The 17399-nt window shown below is 29.4% G+C and overlaps 4 protein-coding genes across 4 annotated transcripts; 2 read left to right on the forward strand and 2 right to left on the reverse strand.

The window, feature by feature from the left end:
- The first annotated feature begins 248 nt into the window (after nt 1–248).
- LOC123295941 (zinc finger protein OZF-like) lies at nt 249–6693 on the forward strand. Its single transcript, XM_044877403.1, has 7 exons — nt 249–434; nt 1732–1795; nt 1946–2149; nt 2483–2884; nt 4022–4444; nt 5367–5618; nt 6500–6693. Exons 1-7 carry the CDS (start codon nt 249–251, stop codon nt 6691–6693), a joined length of 1725 nt encoding a protein of 574 aa, XP_044733338.1.
- An 837-nt stretch (nt 6694–7530) lies between these two features.
- On the forward strand, nt 7531–9642 carry LOC123295942. Its single transcript, XM_044877404.1, has 3 exons — nt 7531–7644; nt 8940–9301; nt 9638–9642. The coding sequence occupies exons 1-3, from the start codon at nt 7592–7594 to the stop codon at nt 9640–9642; spliced, it is 420 nt and encodes a 139-aa protein (XP_044733339.1). The 5' UTR covers nt 7531–7591.
- Nucleotides 9643–10175: 533 nt separating this feature from the next.
- On the reverse strand, nt 10176–11611 carry LOC123295223 (39S ribosomal protein L3, mitochondrial-like). The gene has a single exon (XM_044876483.1). The coding sequence runs from the start codon at nt 11301–11303 to the stop codon at nt 10188–10190; it is 1116 nt and encodes a 371-aa protein (XP_044732418.1). The 5' UTR covers nt 11304–11611; the 3' UTR covers nt 10176–10187.
- A 4021-nt stretch (nt 11612–15632) lies between these two features.
- LOC123295595 (mitochondrial inner membrane protein OXA1L-like) lies at nt 15633–17108 on the reverse strand. The gene is made up of 4 exons (XM_044877002.1): nt 16875–17108; nt 16638–16802; nt 16266–16539; nt 15633–15822 (listed from the first exon to the last, which is right to left on the reverse strand). Exons 1-4 carry the CDS (start codon nt 17097–17099, stop codon nt 15665–15667), a joined length of 822 nt encoding a protein of 273 aa, XP_044732937.1. The 5' UTR covers nt 17100–17108; the 3' UTR covers nt 15633–15664.
- Between the last annotated feature and the right edge of the window lie 291 nt (nt 17109–17399).

Genomic DNA, 17399 nt, shown 5'->3' on the forward strand with positions numbered 1-17399 from the left:
TGAGTAGAATCATAAAGTATCCAGAAAATTTGAATTGATGAATATAAAATATCTATAAAACGGTTTAACAAATAATGTTAAGTTAAAAGAATAAAAGAATTCATTAAAAACTATTTAAATTGGAATTTTTACTTTTTGAATTTACCGTATGTCTTCCTTAACTTACCGTATTATTTTGGTGGCGCTACCGTTTTTAAGGAGACACGACTTGGCAACACTGTTGTTATGTAGTGTCAAGTGCTGTAATAATGTCTAGCGAAAATGATACAAAAGATATGAAAAATGGAAATGATCAATTTGAAAATGTGTGTAGAACATGTTTGTACAATAGCACGGAAAATAATAATCTAGCAATGATGAATTTGATTAATTATTATGATACAAATAAAAATATTAAATTATCAGATATGCTATTCGAGTGCACTTCTATACAAGTAAGTCATAAAAGTTGTATGTATGTAGATACGGACTATTCCCCGTCGTATGTATGTATGTAGATACGTCATAGAAAGAACAGACCACAAGTATTTCAATAAAATCGCACCAATTAAAACTTCTAAGTCTTTAACTCATGCCTTTTTAATGACATAGAGTATACAGATCATTGAGCAAGTAAAGATTTTCTGAGCAATCCGTTAAATTGCCTTTCTCTTGATCTTGTCTAACACTATGAGCAAAAAAATTGGAGAAAATAAGCCACCGTGTTTGACATTAGATTAGGCAGCTATGGATTTAAGTTTATCTAAAATTTCTAATAGTTTCAAAGTTTTCCAAAATTTTCTTAGCATAACACTGTCTAACGCCTTTTCAAAATCCCCGTACGGAAATGGCGATTGTAATTCGGTGACTAGCCGACGATCCGCAAAGTGTTTTTTTAATGACATGACATTCCTTCTATAAAGTCGGCTTGTTCTTTTCTCAGTGTCTGGTTGACTTCCTGTTTAATACGGCTTAGATGTACACGTGGCAAAATCTTTTTTTGGATGGCCCAGAAGGGTATACGCTTGAATAACAGACCTTGTTTCCAATCATATGGAAGCCTCTGCTTAACTCATATCTTTAATAGCAGAGTCAATTAAGTATCTTCAGAAGCTTTAGAGGCAGTATTATCAATTCCTAGCGCTTTGGCATGTTTTAGTTTTTTAAGGGCTTGTAAACCACCTTCAAGGGCATTTTGTGCCCTTGAAGGTGGTTTCTAGTTTATGGTGTTATCCTACAGTTGTTCTAATAGTACATATCTTCCGTTGCACGGTGCAAGACTTCCAAGAAATATTCGCTCGATTTTTTCAAATGTTCTTTTTGTCTGGTTAATTTTCACAAAACTGCAATTTTATCGAACAAAGTCGATGGGACATACACGGCGTCGTAACGAAAACAATATAGCTGCCAGGATTTCAATTCCACAAAGTTCGATATTTAGAGGGTAAAAACAATACTCGTCAAAGAAGAATCAGAAAAGGGAACCGGAAAAACATTGCCACAGATTAATACCCGTGGTGAATGTCCGCGAATGTATTATGTAGTTCTTTACTTTCAAAAACCACTGAGTTTTACACCAGAAAACTTTTTTTTGGTGACCTTTTTCTTCGTGTAAAACTTTTAGCGGCACGTGAATTGATAGTTATATTTTATAGTTTCATAGGAAGGAATCGTTTTGCTAAAATCCCGTTAATCCAGAATTTTTCTGAAATCATTATGTTTACTATAGTTGGATAACTTAATCATTTTTAGATATCCGATAACGATCAATTACCAAAATTAATATGTCAAAAATGCGTTGATCAAATAAATACAAGTTATGAATTTAAAATAAATTGTTTAAAAACTGAACAAACAATTCTTAATCAATTGTTATCATTAACATCAACAAAACAAAATTTAGAAAATGACAACTATTATTATAATGATAAAACTGATAATAAATATGATTTATCAATTAAATTAGAAGATAATATTGATGATGATCTAGATTTTGATACCGAAAATGTTCATGATAACAATGATAGTGATTATGAAAACACATCATCAATGGCAAGTAATACTAAAAAACGATGTAGTAAACGTATTAAAACGCGAAATCTAACAAAAATAAAAAGCGAAAATGATAATAAAACATCAGAAACCAAATGGTTTACAAAAACTTTAAATGGTTCGTATAAATGTACAATTTGTGGTATTATTAAATCGAAAAGGCGATTATTAAAAGCACATGTCAGTCGAATACATGATAATGAATTCAATTTTAAATGTTCTTTTTGTAATCAAATATTTACAAAAAAATATAGCATGAGACGACATGAATTAGCACATCATCATCAAAATCAAAGTAGTAAATTAGAAAGTGATAATAATATTAAAAGTGATAAATTAGATGATAATGATATTAAAATTGAAATATCATCATTATCAATTTTATGTGATGATAATGATGAAATCAAAAACGAAACTAATGATGAATTAATAATAAATGATATTAAAGTAGAAAATGATGATGAAAATCGTGCATTAGCTGAAGAAAATATTGAAAAAATCAATATAAATAATATGAAACGTTATAAATGTAAGATATGTGGTATTGAAAAACCAAATATAACGAATATGATCAATCATATTTATTTTCATATGAATATTAGACGATTTCAATGTCATTTATGTGATAAGTTTTTTGTAACTAGAGGTAATATGAATCGACATATAATAGATGTACATGATAATAATGATGATAATAATACTACAATTATTAATAATAAATCAACAACTAAAATATTAAATAATAAACAAGAACCACGAACATGTTCGTTGTGTAATGATCAGAAGTATTATCAAACATTAGTTGAATATCAAAGGCATATGTGTGATGTACATAATGAAAAAATGCGTAAAGGTACAGTATATTTTATTTTTAAGGTATTTTGTTATCAGTGGCGTAATTTACCTTGGAGGGGCTCTGTATCAAAATTAGTTGGAGGCCTAAATGAAGGAAAATGATTTTTTAAAAAGGAAACAAATGCTTGCATTAAATTAAAATAAATATTTATTGATTATAAATTATCACTAGAAATTGAACTAGCCAAGCAATTCAAATGAAATATTACACCCGTTAGAGTCCTCTGTAGCCCGGGGTCCCGTATCATTGATACGGCGGTAGCTACGCCCCTGTTTGTTATCTAAATCACTTAAAATGTAACTTCATGATGACGCTTGACGCTGGCTTTGAGCGTTAAATTAGGATTCTTCCTAGCTGAAAAAATAAACTGTGTTCAGCTTAAAATTGTAAAAAGGAGCGACAAAAAAGTTTATTAATCTACAAACTCATTTTTAATAAGACACATGGTAATGATAACAACTAAAATAAAATTAATAAGCTTGAAAAAAAATGTCGAAAGTGGGAAAACAGCACCAATTTTAATGAGACTCAATTTTAAAACTGTCATCTAGTAGGTATTTTTAGTCGCTGAATACGAATCCAATGTCAGATTATACAAATTCTGCCTCGTATTCCAAAAAACGTGCCATTTTGACCTCTAATTTCAATTTTTACGCACAAATACGGAAAACTAAGTATTTATCGTCCAAAGTGTTATCTAAGAGGTATTTTAGTAGCTGATTACGAATCTGATATCAGAGTAACGGATTCTGTAACATATTCCGAAAACCGTGCAATTTTTGGTCAATAATTTCACTTTCTTGACACAAAAACTGGAAGCTATGTATTTATCTTATATTTTCGGAAGACTTCATAGAAGAGTGTTATTTTTAGCAGAATATAGACTGCGTTTCTTATAAATTTGGATTGGAAGAACCTTTTTATCAGGGCTCCTTACCACAGAGGTTCCCTCTTGTCGACTTATTTGCCTCTACTTTGGAATCTCTCCGGACCGAACGAACTATTATTTTTCAGAGGCCTTGGTCTGGTGAGCAAAAGATCCTGTACTTTTATTTGCTTGCTCTCTCCCCCTCTCCCCATTTTGTCTTGTTTTACTGTCCTTGTATTATATCTCTTATAAATGTAATTTTTTAGGATATAATCCAGTTGTATGCCATATATGCAATAAACAAGTATACAATAATAACGCATTACGTAAACATTTAAAGGGTATACATTTAACAAAATCATATAAATGTGATTTATGTACAATGTCTTATCATTCAGAAAAGAGTTTATTGGGACATCGACGTGTACATGGTATTAAAAGTGGTTATCATTGTAAATATTGTATACAAACGTATAATACTGAAATGGAATTAAATGATCATATCAATAATGAACATCAAAACGCACAAGCATATAAATGTAATAAATGTGATAAAGAATTTTATATACATGAATATTTATTGAAACATATTAAGAATCATGAAGCTAAACCAAAACATTTATGTACGATATGTGGTAAAACATTTTTATTAAAATCGAATTTAACAACACATCAACGTATACATACTGGTAAGAAGTTTTAACACAACGATTAAAATTAAAATAACTGGTTTATCTACAATTCAATATTTATACCCCTAAACTATTGGTTTTTGAACAGTAGTTTAAAAAGCACTTTCGACTTAAAAAGTGTTCAAAGAATATGCTCTTAATCTTTGTTCATCGCGTCACGGCACCTTTTATAATTTACAAATGTTCCATTAGCGCAGATTGTCATGTTTGTGACTTAATAATAATGGGAGAGCCAGGCCAAAATAATTCGTTGACAATTTTGTTAATTTCTTTTATACTACTGTTTAAACTTGACACCTTTTCATAAAAATTTTTCTTTTTCTGCTTGGATCTTTCATGTCCTGGGTTCCTAGGAACACTTAATCCGCCTGAAACAATTGAACATCTTATAGAGGAGTGCTATGGGACAGTAGGGAGTGAAAGAGACGATCTTTACAGTCGCGGATTGAATAATACGAAATTGATTTTGGACGCTAAGAATATTGTAGATCTTAAAGCAGTGTATAAATATTTGCGTTTCATCTTGGACAAGCGCTCACAATATCTTTGAATTTCAGTTTGCCTTGTTGTACTTGTGACCATATTTTATTTTATTTTATTCATTTATTTCTGATTGGACATTTTGTTTAAAATTTCTATTATTTATATTTTTCATGATGTTTCTTTTTGTAATATGTTATCTTTCAGTTTTATTCTGATTTTTTGTGTATAAGTTATATAATGTTAACTATGTATTACTTTGATTAGCCAATTGGCATATCAATAAAGTTTATTATTATATATATAATCCGCCTAATGGTTAATCCGTCTCTGTACCACGATCTACTATACAATTTTATGTATGATAAGTCATACCTTTTAATACAATGCGTTTAATATACAATCGTACTTACCACGTTATATTTTAATTTTTTTTAAGGCGAAAAGCCGTATAAATGTTCAATATGTTCGACATCATTTGGACAACATGCAGCGTTACGATTTCATCAAGCTGTGCATACCGATGAAAGGAAATTTGAGTGTACAATATGTAATACTAAATGGAAACGTAAAATTGATTTAACACAACATATGCGTATACATACAGATGTGCCACATTTCAAATGTAATTTTTGTGGCAAAGAATTTATATTTCGTAAACGTTTAACATGCCATTTAAAAATACATACAGGTAATTAAAATATTAAGTTATTATCTAAGAATAGGGAATATTCATAAAATTTAAATTTGGTTCAAATATTTTTCTTTCGTAACTTTAATGACTGGACATTTCAACTAAACCATTATTTTAGTAATTAATATCTTAGTCTAAGATCCCAATTAGGATCGACCTTCACCCATCTGTTTACCGGATGAAAGTTATTTTTTATGAAATATAAAATGTTAACAAATGTCCCTGCAATGGGTTGCCTAAAAAAATGTGGTCCAGACTACTTTTAGTGAAAATATCAAGAGTAAAATTTTTAGAAATTTTTCACTGACTTGCAAATCTTACGAATTTTGATCTACTCGAAAGTAAAAGCCATAAAGAATATGCAGCAGCTATGTTGTCTGCCTTTTTTCGTTCACTATAATCGCATTTATACAGGTTGTGAATAGTAATTACGTTCATCTGTTAATTCATTGACTCGCATATCTAAATAAAGATAATTTTATTGCAAATACGGTGCTATATGATTGTCCACAAAATCAGTCAAAAAATAATGTTTACAAGCTTTCCCAGTTTTGATATTTTTATTAAAAGTTGTCTGGACCATATTTTTTAAGGCAACCCACAACAGGGATATTTGTAAATATTTTACATTTCATAAAAAATAACTTTCATTCGGTAAGCAGATAGGTGAAGGTCGACCTTAATTCGGATCTTGTACTATCTTTTTAATTATTTAAAATTAATTAATAAAAGTACAAATTCAGTGAGGGCATTTAAAAATTTCTAAAACGGAAATTCAAATTTTTATACGGACGTGACATCATAGTACGGGCTTGTCAAATTTACATCGCTTACTTTAGACTTTAAATATTAAAATCAAATAAATAATTGTGTTTTAGGTGAAAAACCATATGAATGTACAACATGTGGTAAAACTTTTAATCGTGCCAGTCATTTAAAAGTGCATAATCGTATCCATACTGGTGAGCGTCCTTTTGTTTGTTCAGTGTGTGGACGTGGTTTTATACAAAATCATTGTTTAATAACACACATGAATACACATCATAAACAACAATCAGAACAACAACAATAAAAATATATAGAATATTGTTATTTATTATTATATAATTGTTTTATATTATTAAATAATTATTCATATTAATATTGGTTTGAAATTTTTATTTGTTACTGTTAAAACCAAAATGTTTTATATAGTGTGTTCTCCCACTGATCGAGTTTATAATAGGACAATCTAATATAAAATTTGTTTCAAATTTTACAACAAAAAAGCATAAATTAAAACAAAGCTCCGTTTAAAACAAAAACTATCACGTTATAGGACTCACTAATCCTCTCTTTTGTTCACAACTTTATGGATTTTAATTTTTCGGTGGGGAACTGTTAACTTGGAAAATAAATTTTTGCCCATGATACTCGCTGACATTGCAACTTTCTATAGGTCCAATCATTAAATTAATCTGATTTTTATACTTTTTGGATCAAAATTACCCCATCCACCGAGTTTCCCCACCTCATCCACCTCATTTATTAATTTTGATAATATTTATATAAAAGCTAGGTCTTTATTGATATGATAGGAAAATTTTAACCAAAAGCTTAAGCCAACGTTAAATGTGCAGGGTTCTTTAAATGAAAAGAGTTTTTCAAAAAAGTTCACTTTTATTATAACGTGTTTGCCATAGTAACTCGTGATAAACATTTTAAGTAAATATTTTTTATACAACATTCTTAAATTTTTTTGATCTACATCTTTACATTTTCTAAAAAAAGCTTCCATTTGCATTAAATGCTTATTCGATCGTTTTAATATGGATAGAAAAGAGAAAAATAAAAATTCAAATATAGATTTGAATCAAAATAATATTTACAGAACTTACAAATTAAAACACACACAAACAGAACTCAACGGTCCAGAATCATGTGAAAGTTGTGATTTGGCATGTAACATTATCAAATCATTGATTTATCAAATGAGATCAACCGTTAATAAATATAATATTGATTCAGATGTGGAAAAACAAATGTAAGTAGTAATTGAGTATATTACATTATAACATACAATAAATAATCACCATATCGCCTTAGTGTTTACATAGGGCAAAGATCGCGTAATTAGGGTGTAAGTTCTTCCTTCGCCCATGTGGTAGTGAGTGCATAGGCTCTTCAAACATGATATTAAACAATTACGTATAAAGAACACAGATTTAGTTGAACATTATTTCCAGATGACAAACTGCATACCATACATCCAGGGCCGGATTAACAAGTAGGCAGAATAGGCAGTTGCCTGGGGCCCCAAATTTTAGGGGGCCCCCGAAAAATGAAAAAAACTTCTAAAAGTTTCTTACAAACATAAAATTCTAAAGAGTGAAAGAAAAATATAATCAGAACTGAAAATAAATTTTACTCAAATATATAAAACTCAATTGACCGCATTCAAAAGGCGACGACCGACGAACAACAAGCTCTTCGGATTTTTTTAACATTAATAACCACAAATTGTTCTACCGAACGATCTTTCTCGCAATTAAAAAGAATAGAAGCTGCTGAAAGAGCTACAACGCGACAAGAGCGACTCGAGATGTTAGTTATACTTTGCATTGAGTCAGATTTATTCAACAAAATTGATATTGATGATATAATTGATGAATTTGCCGAAAACAAATATAGAAAACGACATGTTTAAAATGTAGATAGCAATTTTATTGATATTATTACTTTGTGACAATAACATTTTTATGAAAGATATAAGTTTGTATTTTTTAATCGAAAAAAGAAGGGAACGGACGTGAAAAAAAAGGACCCCCAAATTGATGGTTGCCTAGGGCACCGTTGAGGGTTAATCCGGCCCTGCATACAGCGATTAATTGATTTCTGACACATTTACAGGATCGATTTTTTAATCATCGTAATATTTTATCAAAGTGACATCTCGATATTTGCAATGAAGTTACGCTTCCAAACTCGAAGAAAGAGTTAATTTCTTTTTTTATTGAATTTATGATCTAACATGATGAACAAAAGTTTACCCTCACCCTCTCTCCTTACATGATTTACCGATTCCTGCACACGACCCTGTTTTACTTAAACAGATTACATCTTGGTTATCGAGTACTAAATTAATGACTTCAGCCTGCTTGACGATAAGTCTTATATTTCAGCTTCAAATGATTTGTAAGAGTACAAATGTTACCTTGTCCTTATATGGCCACTAATTTTATTACAAGGATCGAATCCTTCACAAATCAATCCTCAATACCCCTATCCTTCAATGATATAGGAATAACTTTTTTTATTTAACCACAAGTATGATTATAGAGTAAATATTAAAAAGACAATTTATGAGTTATCACAATGGACAGCAATGCAAGAATGGTCTCGTGCATTATTGAGCGATATGCATAAAGTAACACAATTAATAGATGCAATTGATACCGAAAGAAATGAATTAGATCAACAATACCACGATAAATTAATCGAATTGAATCAATTAGAAGAAAAATACCGCATAGTTAATTCGCATTTATCAAAGAAAAACAAAAAAGATGATAATAAATATGAAACGTTACAGAAAGCACATGCTGAACTTACACGTAAAAATACAGCTCTAACAGACAAATTACATAAGTTAGAAAAATTAATGCACGAATATAAACAAAGAATAGAACAGAGTGAAGTCAGTATGAGCGAAATAATTAATGATTTCGAAAAGAAATTAAAAACACAAACGAATCAATCCACGGATGATATCAATCAATTAAAGGAAACTATCAAAAACAATTTAAATGTCATTGAAAAATTAAGTAAAAAAAATACACAACTTCAAAATGAACACAAAACCATGAATGAAAAATATCAAGCAGAATTAGCTGATTTAAGTATGATGTTAAGTAAAAAAAATGAAGAGGTTCTAAACTTGAAACAATGCAATGAAGAGTTAGACAATTTAAAAGTAAGCATTCGAATAATATAAAGCTAAAATTGTAATAAAGTACTTTCTTTCCATGAAAATGTAGGATAAAGTTTTTATTTTTGCTCCCAAAATCCTCTACTCTTAATTAACTTCGGTTCGAAATAATTTTCGTTAATATTATATATTGAGTATTGTTATAAATCGATTGTTTAGTTTTTTTTGTATCAAATGGTTAAGCTTTGGGGGCACATATATCTCATGCTAATCATGCTAATTTGGTGGCCACCAAATTAGCAAAGAGTAACACTCATAATAAGAGTAATCACTAGCTAATGCTTACTGAATATGACCCCGCGCCTCTAGGCACGAGCCTGCTTTGTCTTATGCATAATTAATTCACTTCTGGATATAATGTAATAAGCCGACATATTATTTTCTTGAAGGCTTTACAATTTTCCTGCTAAGATAAAACTACTTTTAATAGTTCTACGTTTTAGAAGCGTCTTTTACTTTTTTAATTAAAATATACTCATTCTACTCCAAAATAATTATATTCGATTTATAATTTTAAATATTTATTATTTTAAATAACAATAAAGTTTTATAATTTTAAAACAAATTATAGATAAAAAATTACGACTTTATTAAACATTTCATTCTGGTTGAAACGTAATAGTTGGATCACTAAATCTATGAACTTCTTCATCGTAAATATTTTCAGGTAAAACTTCATCCGGTTTATCAACGTGCGTGGGAAATGGTGGATTTGTTACTGGTTTCGAAGGCAAAATAGTATCATAAATATAAACATATGAATTTGTTGAACCAGGTACATTTTGACCACTAACCCAAAGTACATTATATTTTGTATTAATTCTCCAAATTTTTAAACCTTTCAACATACGCCATGTGTTACCCATGTGACCAGGCATTTTGGTACCAGGCCAAACACGACCTTTTTCACCACCACCGCCAATATTTCCGGGACGTCGATGAGTTTTTGTCGTACCATGCGAAGCACGTCCTCCTTTAAATCCCCAACGTTTAATCACTCCTTGGAAACCTCGATCCACAGTTTTGCCTCGAACGTCGATATAATCACCGACTCTGTAATGTAAAGCTGTTAACGGTGTGCCGGGACTTAAAGCAGCCGATGGTGATATAAAAAAACGAGCCAAGAATTTTTTTGGGGGTAATCCAGATTTCTCAAATAAACCACAGTATTCTCGTGTATATAAGGATGGATCATCACTTTCTGCACCTACAAGAACACATCCTTTTGGAGTTCCTCGAATTTTAATTACACGCTCTCGTGTTTGGTGATATTCATCCGGGGGAATATACTTTACAACGTGATTATCTACAATTTGTAATAAAGTAGTTGATATTTTAGTTCCATCTTTCAACCACATTGGATAAATGCCAATTTTCTTTGCAATAGTTCCAGTACGCCTTAAGCCAGGTGTCCATTCAACTGATTTTAAAGGCTCTGTTTTAAGAGGTGTATTATATGTTTGTATACCGCCGATTATTGCTGGTGGTCCAAACTTCTCTGAGATGACATCTTTAATAAATTCACTATTTTCTTGCGATATTTTTTCATCATGTAACACACGTTCTTTGCGTACAAACCATGTAGGATAACGTAGTTTTGGAATATTTAACCTCTTTTTACCTCTTATTTGTTGGGTGATACATGTTTGAACACTTATTTCTAGAATATTTTTTTGTAAATTTAAAAAACTTGAGGTTATGCTTGCCATCGCCATGGTTATTTGAATTAGTTTGAAATAATTTTATTTTTAAAGAACACTACACCTGTCAATTTCAATTTTTATCAGTTTCCATGGATATGTTGGATTTTTTGTTAAGGTGCTAAATTATTTTGGCCAAATGTTAATATTATGGGCCATGCATACCTAATCAGTAACCAATCAGGAATTCAGGATTACGAAATTTCTCCAATACCACGTTAAAAATAACACTATTTAAAAACACTATTTTTAGAATGTAAATTGAAGAAGAATTAAAAGAAAATTAAATACTTCAAAGGAGTGTAGGAGTTTTTATAAATATTATATAAAAAAAAGTTTGAAGAAAAATTCAAAAATTTATTATATAAGTTTGTTATTACTTTTCGTATGTAAATTAGGGCTATATACATGTGAGTCAGATCGTTCGCCATTTTTATGCCAATGTAAAATTTAGACAAAATGTTCTCAAATATATTTTTGAGTGTAATTTCACACATTTATATCCGTGGATACACAGTTACACTGTCCACGGTCAAGGATTGAGAATTTACTGGTCTCTCCTGTGATCCACAGGTTGACCATGTCTTTAAGAGGGTCGAATTAGCACGGGTCAGCGGATTTTTGGTCCTTACGTTCATTTTTTTTAATCTATTACACTTTTGTTATCGTGAACGTTTCTTATTTTATTTTTGATAGCTCTGTATTGTTTTATTTACGAGTTTTTTGACGATAGAAGAGTTGGTTGGATTCTGAAGCTTTTAGCAAAGACACAATATTCAAATAGCTGACAGACAAACACAAAAACAGAGCGAGTTATTTTATGCGCATGATCTTATTGACGGAAGTCAGCTGCATCAATAGTTACTGTTTGTTTAATTATATGTGTAAAAGTTTTAAAAAATGGTTAGATATTGTTTTATTTGCAAGGAATATTTTAAACTAGACATGTATCACAGGTTAGTAAAGTTTAATTATTAAATAATATTTATTAAATGGCAATTATATGTTTTAAATACGCGCCAGGATATCATATTGTATATTAAGACATGCGCATTAATAATCAAAACTCGTCATTATTATTATTTTCAATCATCTTCGAGAGGTGGTCTCTGTTGCCAAATCCCAGTTAGTACATATTCAAAGATATAAACAATTCAATACATGTCACCAATGAAGTTTCAAAATTTGTGAATATCCATCTCCGTTTTTCTGTGAATTGGATGAAGTGTTTCAGTTTTCGAGATGCCTAAAACTAATGCAGAGATTTGTAGAGCTTATTACTATCGTAAAAGAAATTTAACTCCAAAAACTAAATGTTTAGCACAAACAAACGCGGAACGTTGTAAGGCGTATAGGCTGCGAAAAAAGAAGATCGCACAAGAACACCAGTCTTCTGATAATGAAGTTTTACCTGCGATTACCGATACAAATTTAAATAACACAGCAATAACTAATAACAGTGCTAATTATTTTGGTTTTAAGTTATATTTAGTTAATACAATTAACACAAATGAAACATTAGATGATAATTTAACAATGGAAGTTGGACTCATTAACAATGAAATACCTGAAGACAACAGCAATGATTTAATGGAAGAAGAAATACGTGTAAAAGAAGAACCAGTTAATTATGAAAATATTAAAGTTGAAAAAGAATTACAAACAGAAGTAATTATTAAAAATGAACCCGTTGATGACGAAGTAACAATGGAATTTGGAAAGGAAATACCAGGAGACGGAAGCAATCATTTAATGGAAGAAGAAATACGTGTAAAAGAAGAACCAATTTATGAAAATGATAATAATTTGTCCACAATTAATTATGAAAATATTAAAGTTGAAAAAGAATTACAAACAGAACTAATTATTAAAAATGAAGCCGTCGATGACGAAGTTACAATAGAATTTGGAAATGAAAAACCAGAAGACGGTGTCAAAGATTTAATGGAAGAAGAAATACTTGTAAAAGAAGAATCAATTGTTTTTGATCCAGTTCAAAAAGAATTTCATACAGAAGTAATTATTAAAGACGAAATAATAGATGAAGAAGAAACTTTTATAGAATCACAACCGATTCATACAGAAAATAGAAATCAATCATTTTTGTGTGATATTTGTAATAAAATATTTAATAGACGATGTAATTTAGTTCAACACAAGCGACGAGCCCATAACAAAGAAAAGTTATCATGTAATATTTGTAATAAAACATTTACGCAACAATTTAATTTAGTTAGGCATAAATTAATTCATAGCGGAGAAAAACCATTTGTATGTGATGTTTGTAATAAAACATTTAATCAAAAAAACACTTTAGATCAACATAAACGCATTCATAGCGGAAAAAAACCATTTTCATGTGATATTTGTCGTAAAAAATTTAATCAAAAACCTTATTTAGTTTTACATAAACGTATCCATAATGAAGAAAGACAATTTTCATGTGATGTTTGTAATAAAAAATTTCATCAAAAACGTAATTTAATTAGACATAAATGCATTCATACTGAAGAAAAATTATTTTCTTGTGATGTTTGTAATAAACAATTTCATCAAAAAGCCAATTTAATTCAACATAAACGCATTCATACTGAAGAAAAATTGGAGAGGATAGCACGAAAAAGACCTCGCCCTCGCCCAGATAGGCACGTTAAATTCAGCCACGAGCGCTTATAGCTCGGCATCGGAAGTGTTATGTCCTTATATTATATGCGTTTTTGAATGGTAGTTTAAAAGTTTCGAACTGTTTTGTGATGTATAATGGTTGGAATGGTAATATTATATTCATTGGGTTTAAGTTTGAAAATGAAAAGGGGGAGATATATACAAAAATTGGACCAGTAGAGTTTCTGACAACATCCGGAATAATAAAAGATTAAGCTTTTCTGAACAACAATCAATTGACAAACTGTGGTCTTCTATTTTTGTATACTCAACTCTATCTAGCGCCTGTGCTAAACTTTTTGAAGACTGCGTGTTTTGTAATAGTTGAAGTTTTGTTTCAGTTGAATTTGATAGGAGTAGTGTTCCTTGAAAGTATAATTATTTACAAGGAGAATATTTGAAAGTATAAATCTGTGATAAAAGAATTATTTTCGAATAGAAAAGTAGATATGGGTATATTGAAATACAAATATTTTAACGTAGAACTATTAAAAATTAGTTTTATTTAATTAAGTAGGAGAATTGATGAGAATTTTCTCTCTTGGGCTATTAAAAAAAATGTTTCCAAATTTTTTCAAGAAATTGGCTCTCGGGAATATAATATATTTGCTACTTTACCTCACGCTGTTAATTTTTTTTAATGTATTAGAAAAATTGTGAGCAAAAATTAGAAGATGAACAACGAAAAATAATTGTTTTGGAAAACAATTTAAAAGAAGCTGTTGTCAACGAGAATAAATTAAAATTAAAAATTGAAGAACTTGAAATCAAATTTCAAGAACTTGATACGTCGGATGATAATAGTGATCATCAGTCTTCTCAAAGTAAGAAATTTCTAAAAAAATTTCATTAGAAAAGTTACCGAGAACCACATAATAATATGTTTATTACTTTTAGCGGTTCCTAGTTAAAAGCATCTTGTTTTAAAAAATTTTAATTTTATTTTTTAGTTCAATTATCTGGTAACCCCCTTGAAGATATGAAAAAAAAATTAAATTTTAATGAAAAACAGATTCAAACATTAAATAAACAAAATGATACACTACGAAATACAATTGATAAACTTTCTAAAATGATACCACCATCCAAATCGTAATTGAAATTAATATATTCTTAGTTTAAAATATTATTATCTTACAAAAATCGATTTATATATATAAATTTAAATAAATTTTATTCATTTTTTGAATTATCTAGTGTTTTTTAATTTGTTTTCTCCTACAAGTAATTGTCTAGCCCATTTTTATTAGCATTTTACAAACTTTTTTATCTATGTATTAAAACTTTAAAGATACGGTCACGTTAGCTTAAATTTTAAATATTCTTTTTACAAACGTTTGTTAAAATTACATGCGGTTGAATAGAGATATAACGTGCGTTGAATTTGAGCTCAGCTTGAATAGGAGTGATACAATGTATTACTCAAACCAATGTAAAACACAATGTATTCATGAAACTTTGGAATGTTGTTCAGGGATGATTAATTAACCAAATTTTCATCAATAACTTTTTTCAAACTAACTCATTTCGTTTAATTTTGGAGTATGAATGACACAATTGCGCCAAAAAATGTATTGAAAACTTGCAACTTTAGTAACACAGATACCTTAATACGAGTTCATAAAAAACAAACTATTATATTATTTATTTATACATAATAATACATAACATATGTACTGTCATAAATAATAACATATATACAAAATTGAAAACTATTTTTTTGTTGGTGGTGTCACTGGTGGACCACTCACTTTTGTGGGATCGAATTTATATGTTTTAATTATTGGACCACGTCCTGCTCGTTGAAATTGCATATCGTCAAATCTTTCACGTTCTTCTAATTCTTTAGCAATTTTCATATTACGCCATGCTGTAAAATTAAACGTAAACGTTAATATGTAAAAGAGTCGTTAAACAATCTCTCCAAAGAATAAGTACTTTTAGTTAATTGACACTAATGGTTAATACATTAATGAAGAAAGACGAAAAAATGACAAAGAAGGTGGGTCCTCTAGATATCCGGGAGTGTCTAACACTACGTGTTAGGCACTCCTACTTTATGTGAGTAACACCAGTTATGTGTAACCTTTTCGTGTCTATTCTATTTGTATGCTTGTGTATAAAGAAAACACAAATGTTATCGTACTTATATCGTACGTAATATTAAACAAGTCATTTGACTTATAAAAAATCCAAAAAATTTGGAATAAATGTAAAAAGGTTAGTTTCATAATAAAAATATGCAATTATCAGTTAAAGATAAGAACGGCAGATAAAATAAATAAATAAAAATTCAAGTAGTGTTTTACTTACATTCTTTCATTCCTTCAACAAATGGCTTTGGTTTAACAGGTAAATTTTCTGGATTATGTGTAACTAATGGATCAATATTAAAATAACTTCGTACAGATGGTATACGTAAAAATCCAACTTGTAATAATGATATAAAATTTGTTGATACCCAGTAACATAATATTGCTCCAGGGAAATTTATTGTAAAAGGTATAATAATAACTGGTAGCGCTCTTAATACATAACGCATTGTTTGTAAATTTTGAGAGGATAATCTGGCAGCATCAGTACCAACCTGGAATATTTTTTATTAACATTTAATTTCAGAACCTTTATCAGTCTATCTGCTATTTTTTTGGTGCTTATTGCTAACCAAGATGAATATTAAATTACCTCAATTGTAACCCACATAGTAAAACTGGTTATAACTGGTAATATGTAAAATGGATCTGGTAAAGTTAAATCAGTGAACCAAAATAATCCACCATAACGCATACTATCAACAGGTACATTTGCCATTCCACGTAAGCCCATAAAAAATGATATAAAAAGGGGTGCCTAAGTAAAAAAAACAAAATTTAATTACCAATTTAAAAAAAATTGAATAGTACCATTATAATTGAATCCTACCTGTGCTAATGGTACAAGCATATTTTTTAATGGATTTAATTTTTTTTCTTTCATAAATACCATCATTTCTTGTCCATATCGTGCTGCATCTAAATTATTACCGGACTGTCTCGCTTCTGACATTTTTACTTGTAATTCTTGTAATCTTGGCATATGGTTATTCATAATAGCCGCATTTCGTTGAGCAATTATTACCAATGGGAATATTAATATTCTTACACACATTGTACCTATAAAATTAAAAATGTTTTTAGTGCCATTATCTTGGAATAGGGAATATTCATGAAATTTAAATTTGGTTCAAATATTTTTCTTCCCTAACTTTAATGACTGGACATTTCAACTAAACCATCATTTTAGTAATTAATATCTTTTTAATTACTTAAAATTAATTAATAAAAGTACAAATTCCGTGAGGGCATTTAAAAATTTCTAAAACGGAAATTCAAATTTTTATACGGACGTGACATCATAGTACGGGCTTGTCAAATTTACATCGCTTACTTTAGACTTTAAATATTAAAA

Source organism: Chrysoperla carnea, chromosome 3, assembly GCF_905475395.1.
Source record: "Chrysoperla carnea chromosome 3, inChrCarn1.1, whole genome shotgun sequence".
NCBI lineage: Eukaryota > Metazoa > Arthropoda > Insecta > Neuroptera > Chrysopidae > Chrysoperla > Chrysoperla carnea.